Raw genomic sequence first — 17,518 nt, forward strand, 5'->3', positions numbered from 1 at the left:
ATCTCCGTCGTATATCTGTACTTCTAGCTCTGTCCCATAGAGCCTTTCCATCGATTTTTCGAAGGGTTTTCATCTCCGCTGTTTCGAGCAATCTTTTTGTGTTGAAGAGCCTTTCAGGAAATGAGGAGGATCATAGCCCAACAAGCAAGAAATATCAAATTCCCAACATAACAAGTCGTTGTTGCATTCAGTGTTAAGCATGTTCCTGTACAGTGGGCAAGATACCAGTTGCAGAGACAGACAAACCACATCATCGGATCAATAAGTGATATATTAGAAAAGATTGTAAAATGGAACATTTGGTAAAATCCCAAAGACATTAATATACTCAGAAGTTGATGTGACGATGTTTGTAAAATGAAAGTAAAATAAAACAAAAAGTAAAAAAGTGTTGTATCTCCGTTAATAAGGTTGACAAACATGATGGTCACTCTAGATTTCACAGCAACCCATCTAAAAAGTTGTTTTGGACTTCAAACATACTATTCTATTGGGCTTTTTGGTCAATATACATATTAGCCAATATATTCGTCTTTTTTGCATGCTGCTTCTGTCCTCTATTTTGCCTTGAATTTTCGATGCCGTATTTTTCTCCATGTATTATATGTTGGAGATATTTGTAGTGTGTTTTTCTTTTACTACAGATTCCACCTGTTTTGCTTTCTTCATTCTTCTTGACACTTTAACGTTCGTCACATAATTTATCCTATTACATCCAACCTTTCACAATATGGTGTAATGTGATGAAATTTTGTAAAAGTTTGGGAACCATACTTATCTTTAATTAAGTGATTATAGCAAGTAAAAAAATTAGATAAATAATTTTTGCACTATCTAATAATTATTATCTTCAATATCTATTAATTTTCATTATATATTAATATAATGAACAGAAACACTTATCGTCAAGATCAAAACACTTACTCTGTATAACTTCGGAGCCAACAAAAATCCCATGAATCTGATAAGTTTACTAAATTTGTTAAGATTAGAAACCCTACTGACCATGGCATAAAATTCGTTGTCCTTTTGGTCTAGAGAGTCTAAGTTAATACCGAACGCTATGGAAGCTATAACGTCAGTACAAAATCGACCGGATGCGTCTTTGAATTGTACTTCTTGAATGTGAGAACCTTGCTTCAAAAAGTAGTTTGTGAAATTGTCACAGCATTCCTTTATTAAAACAAACATGTATTTCATCTTGCTGCTGGTGAATGTGGGGCTTACAATGGATCTCATGTTCTTCCATCGTTCGCCTAAAAACATTAAGATATTAGTCTTAAATTTATTTTGAAAATCTCGTTAGAAATAAAAGAAATATTTGACATTTAGATTTACCACAACACTGAATTTCACTTATAACTGAATTACCTAATAAACATACTACTGGAACAGTTAAAGTGCTTGACACACTCTGAAATGAATTCAATATAGAACAAGGTGTTAGACAAAGGTGTATACTGTCTCCAGAATAATTTAACATGTATGGACAGCAGGTTATGGTACAGAGACGCAGAGCTATCGAACATCCAGTTTATATTTGTTTCATTGACTTTGAGAAGTCCTTTGATAGAGTAAGACATACTGAAATTATTACTGAAAAGACCTTCGCACGATTAAACATCTTTACTGGCATCAACGTGCAAACATCAGGATTGGCCGAGACACTTCTGAAGAACTTCAAATACGAAGAGGAGTATGCAAGGCTGCATTTTGTCACCACTAATATTTAACATCTATTCTGAGTTTGTTTTCAACAAAGCAGTGGATAATGTTCAACGTGGTATCAAAATCAATGGCGTCAGAACTTCAACATCTGATTAATAGGATTATCACAACGTGTGATGAATATGAACTGAATCCGCAAAAACCAAGGTGATGGTTGTCAGTAAGAAGACAATACCACCGGATGTAATAACAGTATATGGTGAACAACTGGAGAGAACTAATAATATCACCTACCTTGCTTGTAATCTAAATGAGAACTGGGACGTGACCAAAGAAATTAGAATACGTATAGAGCAGGTCAGCGCTGCATTCTTTAAGATAAAGAAACTCTTGTGTGGAAACAACGATACTTTGAATCTGAAAATTACATTAATGAGATTGTGTGCTCGACTCTTTTGTACGGTGTGGAAGGTTGAACTTTAACAGATACACTTCTCAAGAAACTGAAAGCCTTTGAAATCTGGGTGTATCGGAGAATCCTACTGTAACGGTTACGTTACAAAATTAGCTCTTTAATTACTATTATAATTATTTTCCCTCGGTCTCTCATTTAAATTCTCTAATTTCTCGTATAGAACTACTGAGGTGACGTCATACCTCGGTGATGAAACGTACTCCACCTATCGAGAATTATTTCGTGTTCTGAGAGAATTTGACGTTCGCCTTGGCGGAGAAACGTCTCTCGTTCGTCACTTGGTTGCTGGCTCTCTGAAAGAAATGGCGGGTTGATATTTTCTACTAAATTATTTATATTTAACATCTCCTGTTCAATTTTAAAGTGAAGTCATTATTACCAATTGTTGCTTTGGAGAAAGGAGATAAGTGGAAAAAACAAATGGAATCAGAATCACTCGCCATTTGGAAGAAATATACTAAGTCATAGCCCTTATAACATCTTGAGAAGCCCTGAGACAGCCACAGCCAAGTCATCATGGGAGTATGTCTAATTGGGAGCAAGCTATGGGAGCGTTCCAGCTCAGTTTTCGTCTTGGCACCTGGGCCTACAGGAGTCATGGGGTCGCACCATCCTGGTGCATCATTTTCTAGGATGCAACCGCAACCTTTTTAGGAATCCTTGGGATTCGTTTGGGAACAATTAGTGTGTTTTAGTAACTATTGATTTTTTTTACATTTCAGACTCTTGATTTAATGCACTATGTTAATTAATTTTTTTTCCAAATTTAATTTACATCTGGTTTTTTTTTAATATGACATATTTGTATATTATTGTATTTGGTTCCCAAACTTTGTATCTACGGTAACTTCTTGTGCACAGGAATTTAGAGAAAATTAGGTTTTTAATACTTTATTATTGCTTTGATATTGGTTTATGTAATTCGGGTAAATTTATTTTGTAATATTACTTGCTTGTTTCCCAAATATTTTATTGTTATTCGCTTTATTCCATTTGTTCGGATAATTTAGGTCATCGTCGGTATTTATCTCAACTTCATTTCTATTTCATTCATTGTATACTTAACTTACTTACTTCATTATTGTATTTTCCCTAAGTGAGGCTTGGGCCTATTTATTTGTATTATTTTCTTCTTTGTCGGTTTCATTTAGTTGTACATAGCAGGCATACTATAACCATTTGGTAGAAGACTCATGTTAGTTGTACCCTATATTTAAGTGAGAGGTAATTATGTAATTTGTGACAGATTAGTTATTGTACTTAGACAAATATAGCTTTTATATAACATATTATGTCATTTTAGAGTCACATTATATTTAATTTGTCTAACTCAGAGATTGTTAAAAATCTGGTAGTTAATTTTAATAAATGTTTATTTATTTTGTATATCATGAATTTTATTATTCCTTTATGTTCATTATTACAGGATTGATATATTTAATATTTGACAGCAGTATAAGATACCTGGGAAAATGATCGAAGATCATTTTCATGGCGCCCATGATTTGTTAGATTTATTTATCTTGTTCGTCTTTAGAAATTATTCATCTTCATTCCTCTTCAGTACATTATTATTATTTTATTATTTCACCTTTTAGTCATCATTACTATCTACATAGAGCTACTGTTCTTCGACAGGCATGCAAACGAGCCGTATCCATCCTTGAGTGTCAAGTTGTTCTCTGGTATCTCTTGCTAGCCAACTCTATTCAGTTTGCCTCTGTCTCTCCATACTTCTACTGCTATCCCTATTATCCCTTTTAATTCCCCTTCCTTCAGTACTATTGCAAAGTAGTATTTTTTTTGTTTTCCTACTTCGGCTTCAACGCTGAAGCCCCTTCATTTTTATTTTCATAATAGCCCCAACTATTTAACTATTTAGTTATCTAGTCTTTTCTTTTTTTTTCCTTACTTCTGTTGGAGTATATCCTTCTTTTTACTTTCACTCCAACAGAAGTTTTCTTATTTTTGTTACACTACGATTAAGTTGGGTGGATGGAGTTCATAGCGAAGTTGTTTTGCATCGGATGGGAAAAGTCAAGTCGTCAGAACAGTTAAAAATCGAAAACTTAAATATTTTGGTCATTTATGCGACAGAGAGATATAATATACTCCATTTAATAATACAAGGCAAGGTAGACGGAAGAAGGGGGGGCAAGTCGAAGAAGAGCTGGCTTAAAAATCTGAGGGAATGGTTTAACATATCCTCTGCATCGCTTTTCCGAGCTGCCGTCAACAAAATTACTCTAGCCAATTTAATAGCTAATGCTCGATAATCAAGCACGGAGAGAAGAAGGAAAGCACATAATGAAGAAGAAGATGGAAAGCATATTATGAGAAAAGTACTTAAAGGATGGGAGAAGGGCATCTCAATAAATGGCCGAAAAATAATCAGCCTACGTTTTGCAGATAACAGCTCTTCTTGCAAATAGTTACGAAGAGTTAAGTAATCTTATATGGCTGGTTGAAAACGAAAGTCAAATACAGTTGGAAAAATGAAAGAATACCCATGAACAAACATATAAAACACGCTGTATTTTCCTGTCACCGTGTCACAAAGAAAATTGCCCTGCGCAAGTACATGTAATAATAATTATTACATGTACTTGCGCTGGCCAATTTTTTGTGTGACACGGTGACAGGAAAATACAGTGTGTTTTATATGTTCGTTCATTGGGTATTCTTTCATTTTTCCGACTCTATTTGGTCTGCAATTAAACATATCAAAAACAAAGATCATGATAGTGGTTAGACTACATAACAACCATCCACACATAACCACGATTGACCGGTTTGAGGTTGTAAGCTCATATTTATATTTATATCTGGAATCATTGATCAAGAACACAAGGTTACTACAGGAGGAAAAAAACCTAGATGTGACCTAGCAAATGTCGCCTTACGAAAGATGACCAAAATATGGAAGAAAACCCAAATTTCATGAAGTCTAAAAATGAGGTTGATTAACTGCTTAATATTCCCAATATTGACGTACAGATGTGCATTTTGGACCCTAAGACAAGCGGGACAACGAATGTAGATGCCACTAAAAGTTTCTATTGGAGAAGAATATCACGAATTCCGTCTTACCTTTTAAAGAAAAGATACTTTTTCCAAATAAAGGATCAAGATCTTCGGGAATATATGTCCTACGATCAGTAAAATGCTCAAAATCTTTAATCCAAATTTGTTTGATTAAATCTGGGTCTCTCAAAATTAGAACTGGATTTCCAAACTGGTAAATGCCACTATACCTAGAATCCAAAACAGATATGTACTAAGTATATATAAATAAATAATTTACTATAACACATATGCAAATAATACTGTATTGAAATTACTTCTTGATTACTTATAGGATTGTTCTTAATTTGTTTTCCTTTGCGCCTATTGCTTTAGAACAACCATATTGTTAGAATCTTTATTTCCTTTATAGAGGTATATATTTGTTACAACTTTGTAACTTATCGCAAATAACATATTATTTCTGTCCTAATACAGCCCTTATACAGATCTTAAATAATACAGAGTACGCCTCTGTAACGTAGTCGTTTTTAATATTCGCTATGTGCATAAAGCTGGCTACACATTATGCGTGATTCGCGATTCGCGGTGCGTGATTCGTCCAATTTGTTGTAGTTCATAGTAATTTAATAAAAATGTATTTGTTATTAATCGGTGACAAACATTTTTTGTAAAAAATAATAATTTAAACATAATGATTTTTAATCAAATTACATTTTTTATTTAAACAAAATTATGATATTTTGTATAAAAAATAGCCTATCAAACTATCAAACATAGTTTTGATCCAAGTGAATGCTTTGCAATAGATCCGAATCATTTATTAAAATGTGAAATATTTCGCATGGATTGGTCAAATTATATTGTACAGTTAATATAGATTTTAAAGTTTTAATGTTCAAAAACACGTTCTGTTATTGTATGTGTTCTGGGAATTAAAAGTGCGAATTCTTCAATTTTCATATTTTGACAAGGAACATTATTCTGTTTGAAATGAAGGAATAACTAGGTTCATTTTTTGTCTGTTTCCACATTTGAAGCCAACCAACATTTTAAAAAATTTTTTATCTGTAACATTTTTTTACCGATGACGCCTCATCAGAAAGATTATTTTTCGAAAAATGTTTGGCTACTAGATAAATTCAGAAGTCCACAAGCAAAAGAAAGAATTTTTCCTGCAGCTGGCTGTATACCATCAATCACAAACATTTTATTGAAAAATTCTTTGTAAAAGGTATAAATTTTTTTATTAAAATACCATCAAGGGTTAATCACACAATGTTTTCGATTTGCTTAAAAAATCATCATCAGTGTTAAAAAATAAACAGGTTAAATGCTAGCTGAGCCACCAAAGAAATACGAGGGTGAAAACCCTTTAAATGTTATATAGTTATGTTATAAATGCATATTTGCTTGAAATTCCATAGGATGGATAACATTTATAAGGAATTATGCCCTTAGGCAAAGCATGACATTCCCATCGCGTGGGATATACAGTGAGTTGTTTTGTCTCTACATGACGACAGTTAGATCAGTTAGTTTAAACATCAACTAATTGTTGCCATCTAACTGTCTGCATGTAGAGACAAAACAACCCACTTTACATCCCACGTGATGGTAATGTCATACTTTACCTACGGGAATAATTCCTTATAAATTTTATCCATCCTATGGAATTGCAAGCGAATATGCAAATGAATCCGAACAAATAGGTCTAAAAATGAATTTTGCCAACACAAAAACAATGACAAACACACAAGATAATAGAAACGTAATACTAAATGACACCACAATAGAAGCGGTTAATGATTATATATATATTTGGGACAGATAATAAAAATAAATAAGGAAAACCAAACAGCGGAGGTAGAAAGTAGGACCAGATTAGCCTGAGCAGGATTTGGGAAATTAGAATGAGCCCTAAAGAATAAAAAATGCAACAATACTTAAAAGCAAGAGTGTTTGACCAGTGCATTCTCCCAATTCTCACAAACGCATGCCAAACATGGACCTTGACCAACGCAAACATGGATAAAATAATGAAGACACAAAGAGCCATGGAGAGAGCAATGTTAGGAGTAAAATTAACAGACAAAAAGCAAAAACAACTGGGTAAGAAATAAAACAAAAGTCAAAGACGCAGGACAACATATAGCCAGGCTAAAATCGAGCTTCGCAGGTTATAACGTCAGACAAACGGAAAATAGGTGGAATACCACGATACAACAATGGAGACCATAGACAGTAAAGAGAGCAAGAGGACGACCCCAGATGAGATGGGGAAAATTTTTAATATATTTGAATTGAACTGTCCATTCTTCAAGATATTTCTAGTAGTTTAGTGGGACCTTGTCCTTCCAACCTAGTGATGGATTTTCGAATAATTAAAGGAAATTAATCGTTATCAATAATTATTCTCTCTCGTAATTATTGCTTTCATTGACCCTTTCGTAATTGAAAATTTCCCCCTTTTTCACAGCAATGTGAAATAATGTAGCTTGGTTGTGTATGAACTGAAGCCTTTGTGATAAGCCATTTTCTAAAAAGAGCTGCAATATACTTGGCAGTTCTTTAAATATTTTCTACAGCTGGCAAAATAGCCTGTTTTTCTGTCACCAAGAATTCTTTTATATTCGATTTCTGCGCTTTCACATAAATCCTTCAACCTTTTAAAACGCACAGTACATTATTTTAATTTTCAATATTTTCAACATTAACTGGAAGGAGGTACGTCGATACTGTCTGGATATGCTTCTTTTAATGAGCATTTTTAAGTGCGTCACAAATGATAGAAAAAAAGGTAAGTCCGTGATAATATACATTTTAGTGACATAACATTTTAGTTAAATCTGACAGTTGTCACATTTTATTTGCAATTTGGCATAAAATCAAATCACTTGTGTTTATTGCAATTATAAAATGGTATTTTCTTTGATTTGTATATAGTCCAGAAAGCCACTGCGCATCCGCTAGGAAAAATATTCTAATTCGGATTTTTTGCACAATCTTACTCAAAAAGGACTCCTTTTAACAAATTTGCATGTTGCCAGGACCAAAAGGTGGTCAAAAATTTTTTAAACGTTTTTTTTTGTTTTTTTCCTAAAATTATTTTTTTTGCATGGAAAAAAGTTTTTTTAGGTTTTTTGGATCATTGCAAACAGAAAAGATCTTTAGTGACTTTTATCTAAAAATGATAGTTTTGAAAGCAGGTTGATACTTTTTAAACATCGATTGATGAAATCCCGAAGAGATTTTTGCAATGCAATATTCAAAACTCCTTTGTTTTTTAATTGCTATTCAAGCGTGCGCGACACTATTTTCCACCGACAGTATGGTGCAAGTGAAAGGAATAAATTCGTTATTTCATAAACCAGCGACTCTAAGGAAAAATCCCGAAACAGGTCGATTTTTATTTTTAAGTTATGATATTGTGGCATATATGGTATGCTAGTGACGTCATCCATCTGGGCGTGATGACGTAATCGATGATTTTTTTAAATGAGAATAGGGGTCGTGTGCTAGCTCATTTGAAAGGGTCTTCAATTTTATATTCAGTAATATAAACATTTATATAATTATTTATACAGTGTGTCCTTCTACTTCTTTTTGTGTCAAATAATTTAATTTAATAAATTTTTTGGACACCTTGTATAAATAATTATGTAATTGTTTACATTACTGAATAGAGAATTGAAGAACCTTTCAAATGAGTAACCACACGACCCCTATTCTCATTTAAAAAAATCATCGATTACGTCATCACGCCCAGACGGATGACGTCACTAGTATACCATATATGCCGCAATATCATAACTTAAAAATAAAAATCGACCTGTTTCGGGTTTTTTCCTTAAAGTCGCCGGTTTACGAAATATCGAATTTATTCCTTTCATTTGCACCATACTGTATACACATGCAACGGTGTCGCGCAGGCGTGACTAGAAATTAAAAAACAAAGGAGTTTCGACTATTGTATTGCAAAAAACTCTTCGGGATTTCATCAATCGATGTTTAAAGAGTATCTGCCTACTTTGGCAACATTTAAATTTTCAGTTTTTCACATAGTTATTGAGGGTTAAAAATGGCCGATTTCGCAATTTTTCAATTTTTAATCGCTTATATGTCAAAAACTATCATTTATAGAGAAAAGTCACTAAAGACTTTTTCTGTTTGGAATGATCCAAAAAACCTAAAAAACTTTTTTCCATTAAAAAAAAAATAATTTTAGGAAAAAAACAAAAAAAAACGTTTAAAAAATTTTTGACCACCTTTTGGTCCTGGCAACATGCAAATTTGTTAAAAGGAGTCCTTTTTGAGTAAGATTGTGCAAAAAATCCGAATTAGAATATTTTTCCTAGCGGATGCGCAGTGGCTTTCTGGACTAATAGTCTTATAAATTGTACAGAATATATTCGTAGATATATTATATAATTAGTAAATACTTTTTTTTCGATTATGGCGCCATCTATTGACAACTAGAATAAATGATATAAATATCACAGACGAAATGTAATCACCGACGTGCGTTTTTTTCTGTCACATGCAATTTAATGCGTTAGAAAGAAATCATTTTCTGAGTGTTAATATATTATCACGTCCCAAGTTGGGACGGCCACATCAGGCGTCTACGTACATTTTCCAAAATCAATCGCATCAAGAGGTCGCAAAGTAGCCAAAGTAAAAGTTAGTAATTTGTTGTATTACAAAATTGTACAGTGAAAGTGTTTTTGCTTTAAAACAAAATAAAATTATTTAATCCCATCCTCTACTACTAGGCCTGAATCCCGCGTACCGAAAACAATTTATTAATAGCAAGCTGAAAATGTGTTAATAGCTTAACGATGTCTAGTCAGACAAACTTTGATGTGCGGGAACACTGGAACAGAGGAAGTTTTAATTTTGTCACAGGTTACAGGTTTCGAACGTCAGACTACGAAAACGTCCCATGTATGCATAATTATATACAGTGCGTCCATAAAGTAACGCATAAATTCGTTATTTCGTAAACCGGCGACTTTAAGGAAAAACGCCGAAACAGGTCGATTTTTATTTTTAAATTACGATTTTTTGGCATATATATTATCCTCGTGACGTCATCCATCTGGGCGTGATGACGTAATCTGTAACAACTGGCTGATGATTTTCTGTTGGAGTGAATGAAAAGGGAGTGGTAAACTCCAACAGAAGTAGTAAAAAGAAGAAGATCTACTTAATGTAGCCAAAGGACAAAAATGTGTGGCTTCTCCGTTGAAGAAGCTGGAGTAACTAAAATACAACTTTGTAGTAGTATTTGTATGGAAGGATGCCAAGACAAAGAATATCGAATTGATACAGGACTAGAGATGAGAAATCATTAATAGATAGATATAACTTGAATGGCTAGCTAAATATGTATGAGAAGGGCCACTTGACACTCAAGGAAGGATTCGGCCAATTTGCACGGCTATTTTTGGCCAGACAATAGATTAAAGGAAGTGACAATGATGGCTCGAAAAGAAGATATGAAGATAATGTTCAGAAAATAGATAGAGTAAATATAATAATATACTGAAAATAGAATGAATTTTTGGGCGCCAGAAGAAGGATAACTAGGTTAACGCTCTTCCAGGTATTCTACGCTGCTATAGAGTATGTTAAATTTGTAGTACAAGTATGTGAAAAGTTATTAAAGATTATTAAATTATAAAATATACTACTAAAAATAAAGGAGTAATAAGAAAAAAAAAATCACAATAAATGTATATTTATTGAATGTAACTACTAGATCTTTTTAACAATCTCTGAGTTAGGACAAGTAACTAGTGTGTAACTCTAACATGACAGGAAAAAGTGATACTAGTGAAAGTCAATTACAAAATCATCATACAACTATGATCTAAGAATACTCTTTATAAGGTTAGAAAAACTGACTACGGGTACCTCTAATACAGGAAGTACAACTTACAACTAGGTTAGTAGAACCCTCACCAAATAATAATTGTACGTTTATAATACGTACACCTTAATTAAATACTACCTGATACTATATATAACATATAAATACCTCACTGTGAGTGGGACAGGCACAAGCCTTATTGAATAAATAAACCTACGAGTGGATACACAGATCCTTTTCCTAACTCGTGGTTTATAATAGTAATAATAACAAGTGAAACCAAAAACTAATCTGAGGGATTAGAATCCAGAAGTTCATATGAATTTAATAAATTAAAGTTAAAGTTAAATAAAGTTAATAAGTTAAAGTTAAGTAAAGTTAATAAGTTCGAGTTAAATAAAGTTAATAATTACAATTTTGACTAATATGTGAAGTTAATTTTTAAAAATTTAATTAAACATATACTAAAATAATGGAATGAGTTTAAATAATTATACAAAAGTGGAACACAGCCTAAAAATAATCAAGATAAGAGTACCGACTACTATTATCAGGGAAAATATCTGAGCTCAGAAATTTATACCTTTATAGATTGCAGAGTGTTGGGGAACGCTATCAATTAAATATTATGTTGTAAAGAAAAAAAAACCTATAAAAAATATAAAGCAGGAAAAATGTGTGTGCAATTGAACTATAAAAAAAAATGTACTAAATATCACAAAACCAGTCTGTCTTTAATAAGAGCACAGTAAATGTTCCCAAACAAACCACTCTTTCCTAATCTTGAAGTTGATGTAATGAGCACCCAAGGGTGCTAACTCTCGCTAGCAGCTGTCCTGCTGGAGGTACAGGAGAGGAAGACTGGTAGAAAGCAGTTGAAGGTACTCAAAACTGTTGGAAAGCAGCTGGAGGTACTCAAAAAAAAAGAAAATGTGGAAATAATCCAGGCTGGTCGCCTATTGATTGTTTCTCTCTGTGTGGTCTGGCCTTGGTGTTGTTGTAGGGTGGCTTTAAGATTTCATGGTAGGTGCTAAAAAAACACAGTGTGGTGTTACTACCAATCTACCAATGTCAAAAAAAAGAAGCAAGAGATACGAGGAGGTGTTTTTATTCCTATGGGAATAAGAAGAAATAGGTCATTAAGTCCAAAAACTTGAATGACTAGACAGCTTGACCTTTTATCAGGTTGCTATCAGATGACCTTGGTCAAATAACACAAGTAATTTCCAATTGAAATACAAAATATAATTACTGTGAAAGAATATTTTATTATAATATATACACCGGTATATAGATATATTATACAAGGATGAAATATAGTAAGACTAAGCGATGGATACTTATTTGATCATCGTTCAAAAGATAGGAGTTCTGTAGACTTGAAAGGAATATAAAAAATGGAGTTTAAATTAGCTCTATTTTCCAACTGGAAGCACAAATTAACAACGAATATTGAATTATCTCTAGATGAGTTTGATCCATGAAAATAAAACATAAAAACCATGAAAATAGACTATGTGAAACTTAGTTAGCAAATGTCAAGGACTTCCAAAATGGCTGAATAAAATACTTAATAAAATGTGTATTTACCGGGGTAGAACTCATTGGATATAGTATGCTCTAAAATTCTTCAAATCCACTGCTGCTGGATAACTTCACTATACTTTTATTGTAATATTTAATCAATTTGGAACTGAGAATTAGAGGTGAATAATTGAGTCTAATGACCCCGCACACTACGATTCAGACCGAACACTCGAGAAACAATGGCAATCCAAGGCTCACGTTCACAGCTGAATCCTTCGTACCCCTCTACTAAGCATTGGCTGTCAAAGTGGGGAAACCAATGTTGCCACGTTTTAAATGTGACGTCATCAAGCATTTAAATATTCTGAGATGGGTTTAAGTTCTATTTGAATAAACATTGAAAGAAAATAATTCTGAAAATAATTAAATAATATTTTGGATAGTTAAATAATATCTTCCCATCAATAATCGATTCTATAAGGGGCGGAACGTCACATTCCCTTTCAACCACCAGAAAAAAAAATTTTATTTAAAAAAATTTTTTTTTTTTTTTTTTTTTTCAAAATATTAAACTAGAGTAGTAGTGCTTAGTGTATCATTCCCCGTTGATTCGCAAGATTACAAATAATCACCACTAATAATCAAGGGAAAGTAGGATGGTCACTGCAGCAAATAACGGAAATTGCAAAATATGACCCGAAGTCCTAGTAAAAGTGCTAAAGATGAGACATAATTTATAATGACAAATAAGTGTCGAATTGGCAGTAAATCCAAAGTTGAACTATCCATGGACATCAGATTTATAAGGAGTATATCCAAGGACGAACAACCAGGCAAAGGTGAGAGCCAATTCATACCATAACGCAAGTACATATACTAAAGTCACCAATGAAATCAATAACTATAATAAGTGAAGAATCAAACACTCAATCCTAAATTGGACTAGCAATGGACACCAGATTCGTAATAGCATATCCAGAGAAGAACAACTAGGAATATTTATAGAATAATTTTCACCAATACCAACTAATATAAATAGTGAACATACCAAAGGAATGCAAACACATTAACCAAAATAAATGTGGAATCAGACACTCAATCCAAAGTCAGACTATCAATGGACAACAGATTCACAAAAGCATATCCAATGAAGAACGACCAGGAAGATTTATGGACCAATTCACATCCATACTAAATCATATAAATAAATTAGGTCTACGTACACCCACATCCGGTAATACGAACCTATACAACCAAATAAACAAAATAAGTGAAGAATCGGACACTTAATCCAAAATCGGACTAGCAATGGACACCAGATTTATAGGAGCATATCCAAAGAAGAACGATCAGGAAGATTTATGGACCAATTCTCACTAATACTAAATAACTAACTAAATTAGCTCTAGATCTACCCTCATCCGGTAATATGAGCCTATCGAAACTAAATAGTAAAAATAAAGGATGAACTTATAAGTTCTATGACTCCATGGTAAATACAAAATATGACGGGAACGAGCTCCCAATCTTTCATAAGACTGTATATTCATGTGAACATACATAGGATTATCCAGGAGATATTCCTGAATCTAAGCAACAATTAATGCCTAAGGAAAGAAGAGGGAATCTACTAAAAAGAAAATCAATAATTTGTCCCAGTGGGTTAATCACTAACATTACGACTCTACGTCTATGGAAAGTCAAGCATCAATATACTATGAACTAAGAGACATAAAATAAGCAAACTAGACTTCCCTATTATCGTGTGAAAATGTGCCTGGAATATTTGGAACAATTGCACAAGAATGGTTAGGAAGTGTTGTACACCATTTCCCAACCAGAAATATTATCATGGATAAACATCTGCCTACTCTGACAAGAAAGACATGGATTACGAAATCGGATAGCAGTGATCAGTTGCTGAACTTCGAACCCACGTATTCACCAACTTTGAGCATTAACAGACTAGTTCATAAGAAGAAATATGAAGGACTCAAGAATTCATTTATAAATCAAAATTCCAAATTCATTCCAGAATCATCCTGTGGAGGAAGTAAGAATCCGAATTAATATAAAGTATTTAAGGTACCTGTGACAAATATCAATAAAGTAACCCAATAACAAATTAACAACCACAACTTCTTTCCAATATGGCAAATCCAATGACATGATATAAAAACAATAAAAAAAATAATAGGTATGTAATCAAATATCCAAGATATAACACATAATCTAAGATATGGTAGTGTAACATAGCTCCATCTATATTAAGCAAGAATACTTGTATGAGCCCACACATCCAAATATCTTAATATATAATAATCAACAGCCCTTTTATTCTGAGAGGTTGAGTACAAAACTAAGAGTACAAGTGGTGGTTATTAACTTGGTAATACTACTGGCTGGATTAGTATTTGAGAATATTTGTCGATAATGACTCAAATGCAATCTATAATACAAAAAAAATAATAATAAACTCATACAAGCGGTATTACCCAAGAATTCGGTACCTAATAACTAATACGTGAGAAATCATCAAGCCATGCCGAAGGATAAAAATTGCTATGGTCAGGCATTATCTGGTGATTAACAATTTAAACTAAAATACTATACCATAATAAAACTAATTAAAGGCAAACACAGGAAGATATTAGCTTAAACAACCCTGTTAAGCTAATCTTCTTCCGATGAAGTTGAAGAATCCACATCGTCCATGGTGTTGTCAGGCAGTAAATCCTTTACATGAAATTGACCAATTCGCTTATTAGTCGAATTGTCCTTTAATTCATAAATCAAAGGAGATATTACCCTTGAGACAGTACATGGGACATATTTCTGGCAAAACTTTGCAGAAATGGCATCACCCTTATTGGATTTGACAAAATTGCGCTTTAAGACTCGATCACCAACAAAGAATCGCAGATCTCGTTTCCTCAAATTATAGTGCTGCTGGTTCCTTAGGTAAGAAGTTTTTAACTTCTTCCTAATGTCTGCGAAAATATGAGGTAACGTCTGGAGATCATCTAAGCGATGAAGTTTCTCAGATATTTGAGGAAGATTTTCGGAATTGTCTGAAATTACACCAAAATAATCACCTGATAAAGCCACATTCCTACCAAAATTCAAATATGCTGGAGAGCACTGGGTAACTTCATGGACAGAAGTCCTTATGGCTTGAGCTATGGAATGAATATATTGATCCCAAGCTCTGTGATCAGGGTAAGTATAGGACCTTAGAGCTGTGACAATACTGCGATTTACTCTCTCAGTATGATTTGCTTGTGGATGGTAGGCAGCATTATAAAAGGTCTTTTGAACCTTATATTTAGCTAGAAGATCTTTAAAGGCCTTCGATACAAACTGAGGACCGTTGTCACATGACACAATTTGAGGAACACCATACACCAAAAAGACTTGTTCCTCCAAATATTTTAAAATTGCTGGAGTTGTGGCCTGGCGAAGGGGACAAACTAAAGGAAATTTAGTGAAATAATCCACAACTACCAGGCAATAGGTATTACCCTTGTAACTCCGAGGATAAGGTCCAATGAGATCCATTGAGATCATCTGCCAAGGAAAATTTATGTTCCTGAAGGAACCCATAAGTCCAGCCTGTGGTAGGTTACTTGGTTTACAAGTAGCACAAACCATGCATTTAGAAATGTACCTTTTTATAGACTTCCGCATACCAGGCCAATAATATAATTCGGCAATACGGTGATAAGTCTTATAAAAACCAAAATGACCCGCCGTAACTTCATCATGATACATATGCAGAATATTTTCCCTATTTGGCGTAGGTACAACTATTTTCCACTCCGACATATTGGATAAGGACTCTATCGGACTTAAGATGTGTTTGTACAGAATATTATTCTCTACCTTAAAATCAGGATATTTTTGTGGGTCTTGAGTGACCCTATCAATCATATTCTGATACCACATATCAGGACTTAAAGAGGACAGATCTAGGACATTAATATCATGGACACGTGAAAGAGCATCTGCGACCACTACCCCGTTTGCCTTTCTATGGACAATCTTATATGAATAGGCAGCCAGTTTGCATATCCATCGAGAAAGCCTCTGTGAAGGGTTTTTCATACTATGAAGCCATACTAAGGAACTATGATCAGTAATTATAGTGAAATTACGACCTTCCAGATAATAACGAAAAGCTTCTAACCCATGGATGATAGCTAAGAGTTCTTTCTCCGTAGTTGAATAGTTTTTCTGGGCCTTGTTCAACTTCTTACTAGTGTACGCTATGGGGTGTTCGGAGCCATCTTTCAACTGAAATAATACGCCTCCAGAAGCTGTATTAGAGCAATCTGTCATTAGATAAAAATGCTCATCAAAATTAGGTGACATCATAACCGGAGCGCTCGTTAAAGCATCTTTAACGCGCCTAAAAGCTTCGTCAGCCTCAGGAGTCCAAGTAATGGTCTGTCCCTTTTTCCTGTTCTTCAAAAGATCAGTAAGAGGTGACAACAAAGTAGAGTAGGACGGTACAAATCGCCGATAATAGCCACACATTCCCAATATCCTACGGACTTGGGTGGTGGTCTTTGGTATAGGAAAATTTTTGATAGCAACTATTTTCTCAGGATCAGTCCTCAGCCCCTGGTTATCCACAACATAACCCAAGAACTTAAGACTAGGGCGACAAAACTGACATTTATCCAGATTGACCGTTAGATTAGCTTCCTTAAGACGTAAAAATAACTTATCTAAAATTTCCATATGAAGGGAAAAATCAGGAGTGACAACCAAAATATCGTCTAAATAATAGAAAACATAGGGCTCTAACGGTGGACCAATGACTAAATCCATCAGACGACACATTGTCTGAGGAGCAGAAACAAGACCGAAAGGCATGGTGACAAACTGGAATAATCCTTTACCACTGACAGCAAAAGCAGTATACTTCTTGCTCTCTTCACTCAGTG

The 17,518-nt window shown here is 33.8% G+C and overlaps 1 protein-coding gene across 2 annotated transcripts in view; it reads right to left on the reverse strand.

Annotated features, from left to right (window-relative positions):
* The window catches only part of LOC126879073 (cytochrome P450 9e2-like), a 90,657-nt gene that overhangs the window by 30,413 nt on the left and 42,726 nt on the right, over nt 1-17,518 (reverse strand). For both annotated transcript variants that reach the window (XM_050641985.1, XM_050641986.1), the window contains exons 2-3: nt 5,234-5,397; nt 925-1,256 (exon numbers count right to left, since the gene is read on the reverse strand). In XM_050641985.1, coding sequence (XP_050497942.1) covers nt 925-1,256; nt 5,234-5,397 — 496 coding nt within the window. The remainder of the gene's footprint in view (nt 1-924; nt 1,257-5,233; nt 5,398-17,518) is intronic.

The sequence above is a fragment of the Diabrotica virgifera genome, chromosome 1 (assembly GCF_917563875.1).
Source record: "Diabrotica virgifera virgifera chromosome 1, PGI_DIABVI_V3a".
In the NCBI taxonomy this organism is placed as follows: domain Eukaryota; kingdom Metazoa; phylum Arthropoda; class Insecta; order Coleoptera; family Chrysomelidae; genus Diabrotica; species Diabrotica virgifera.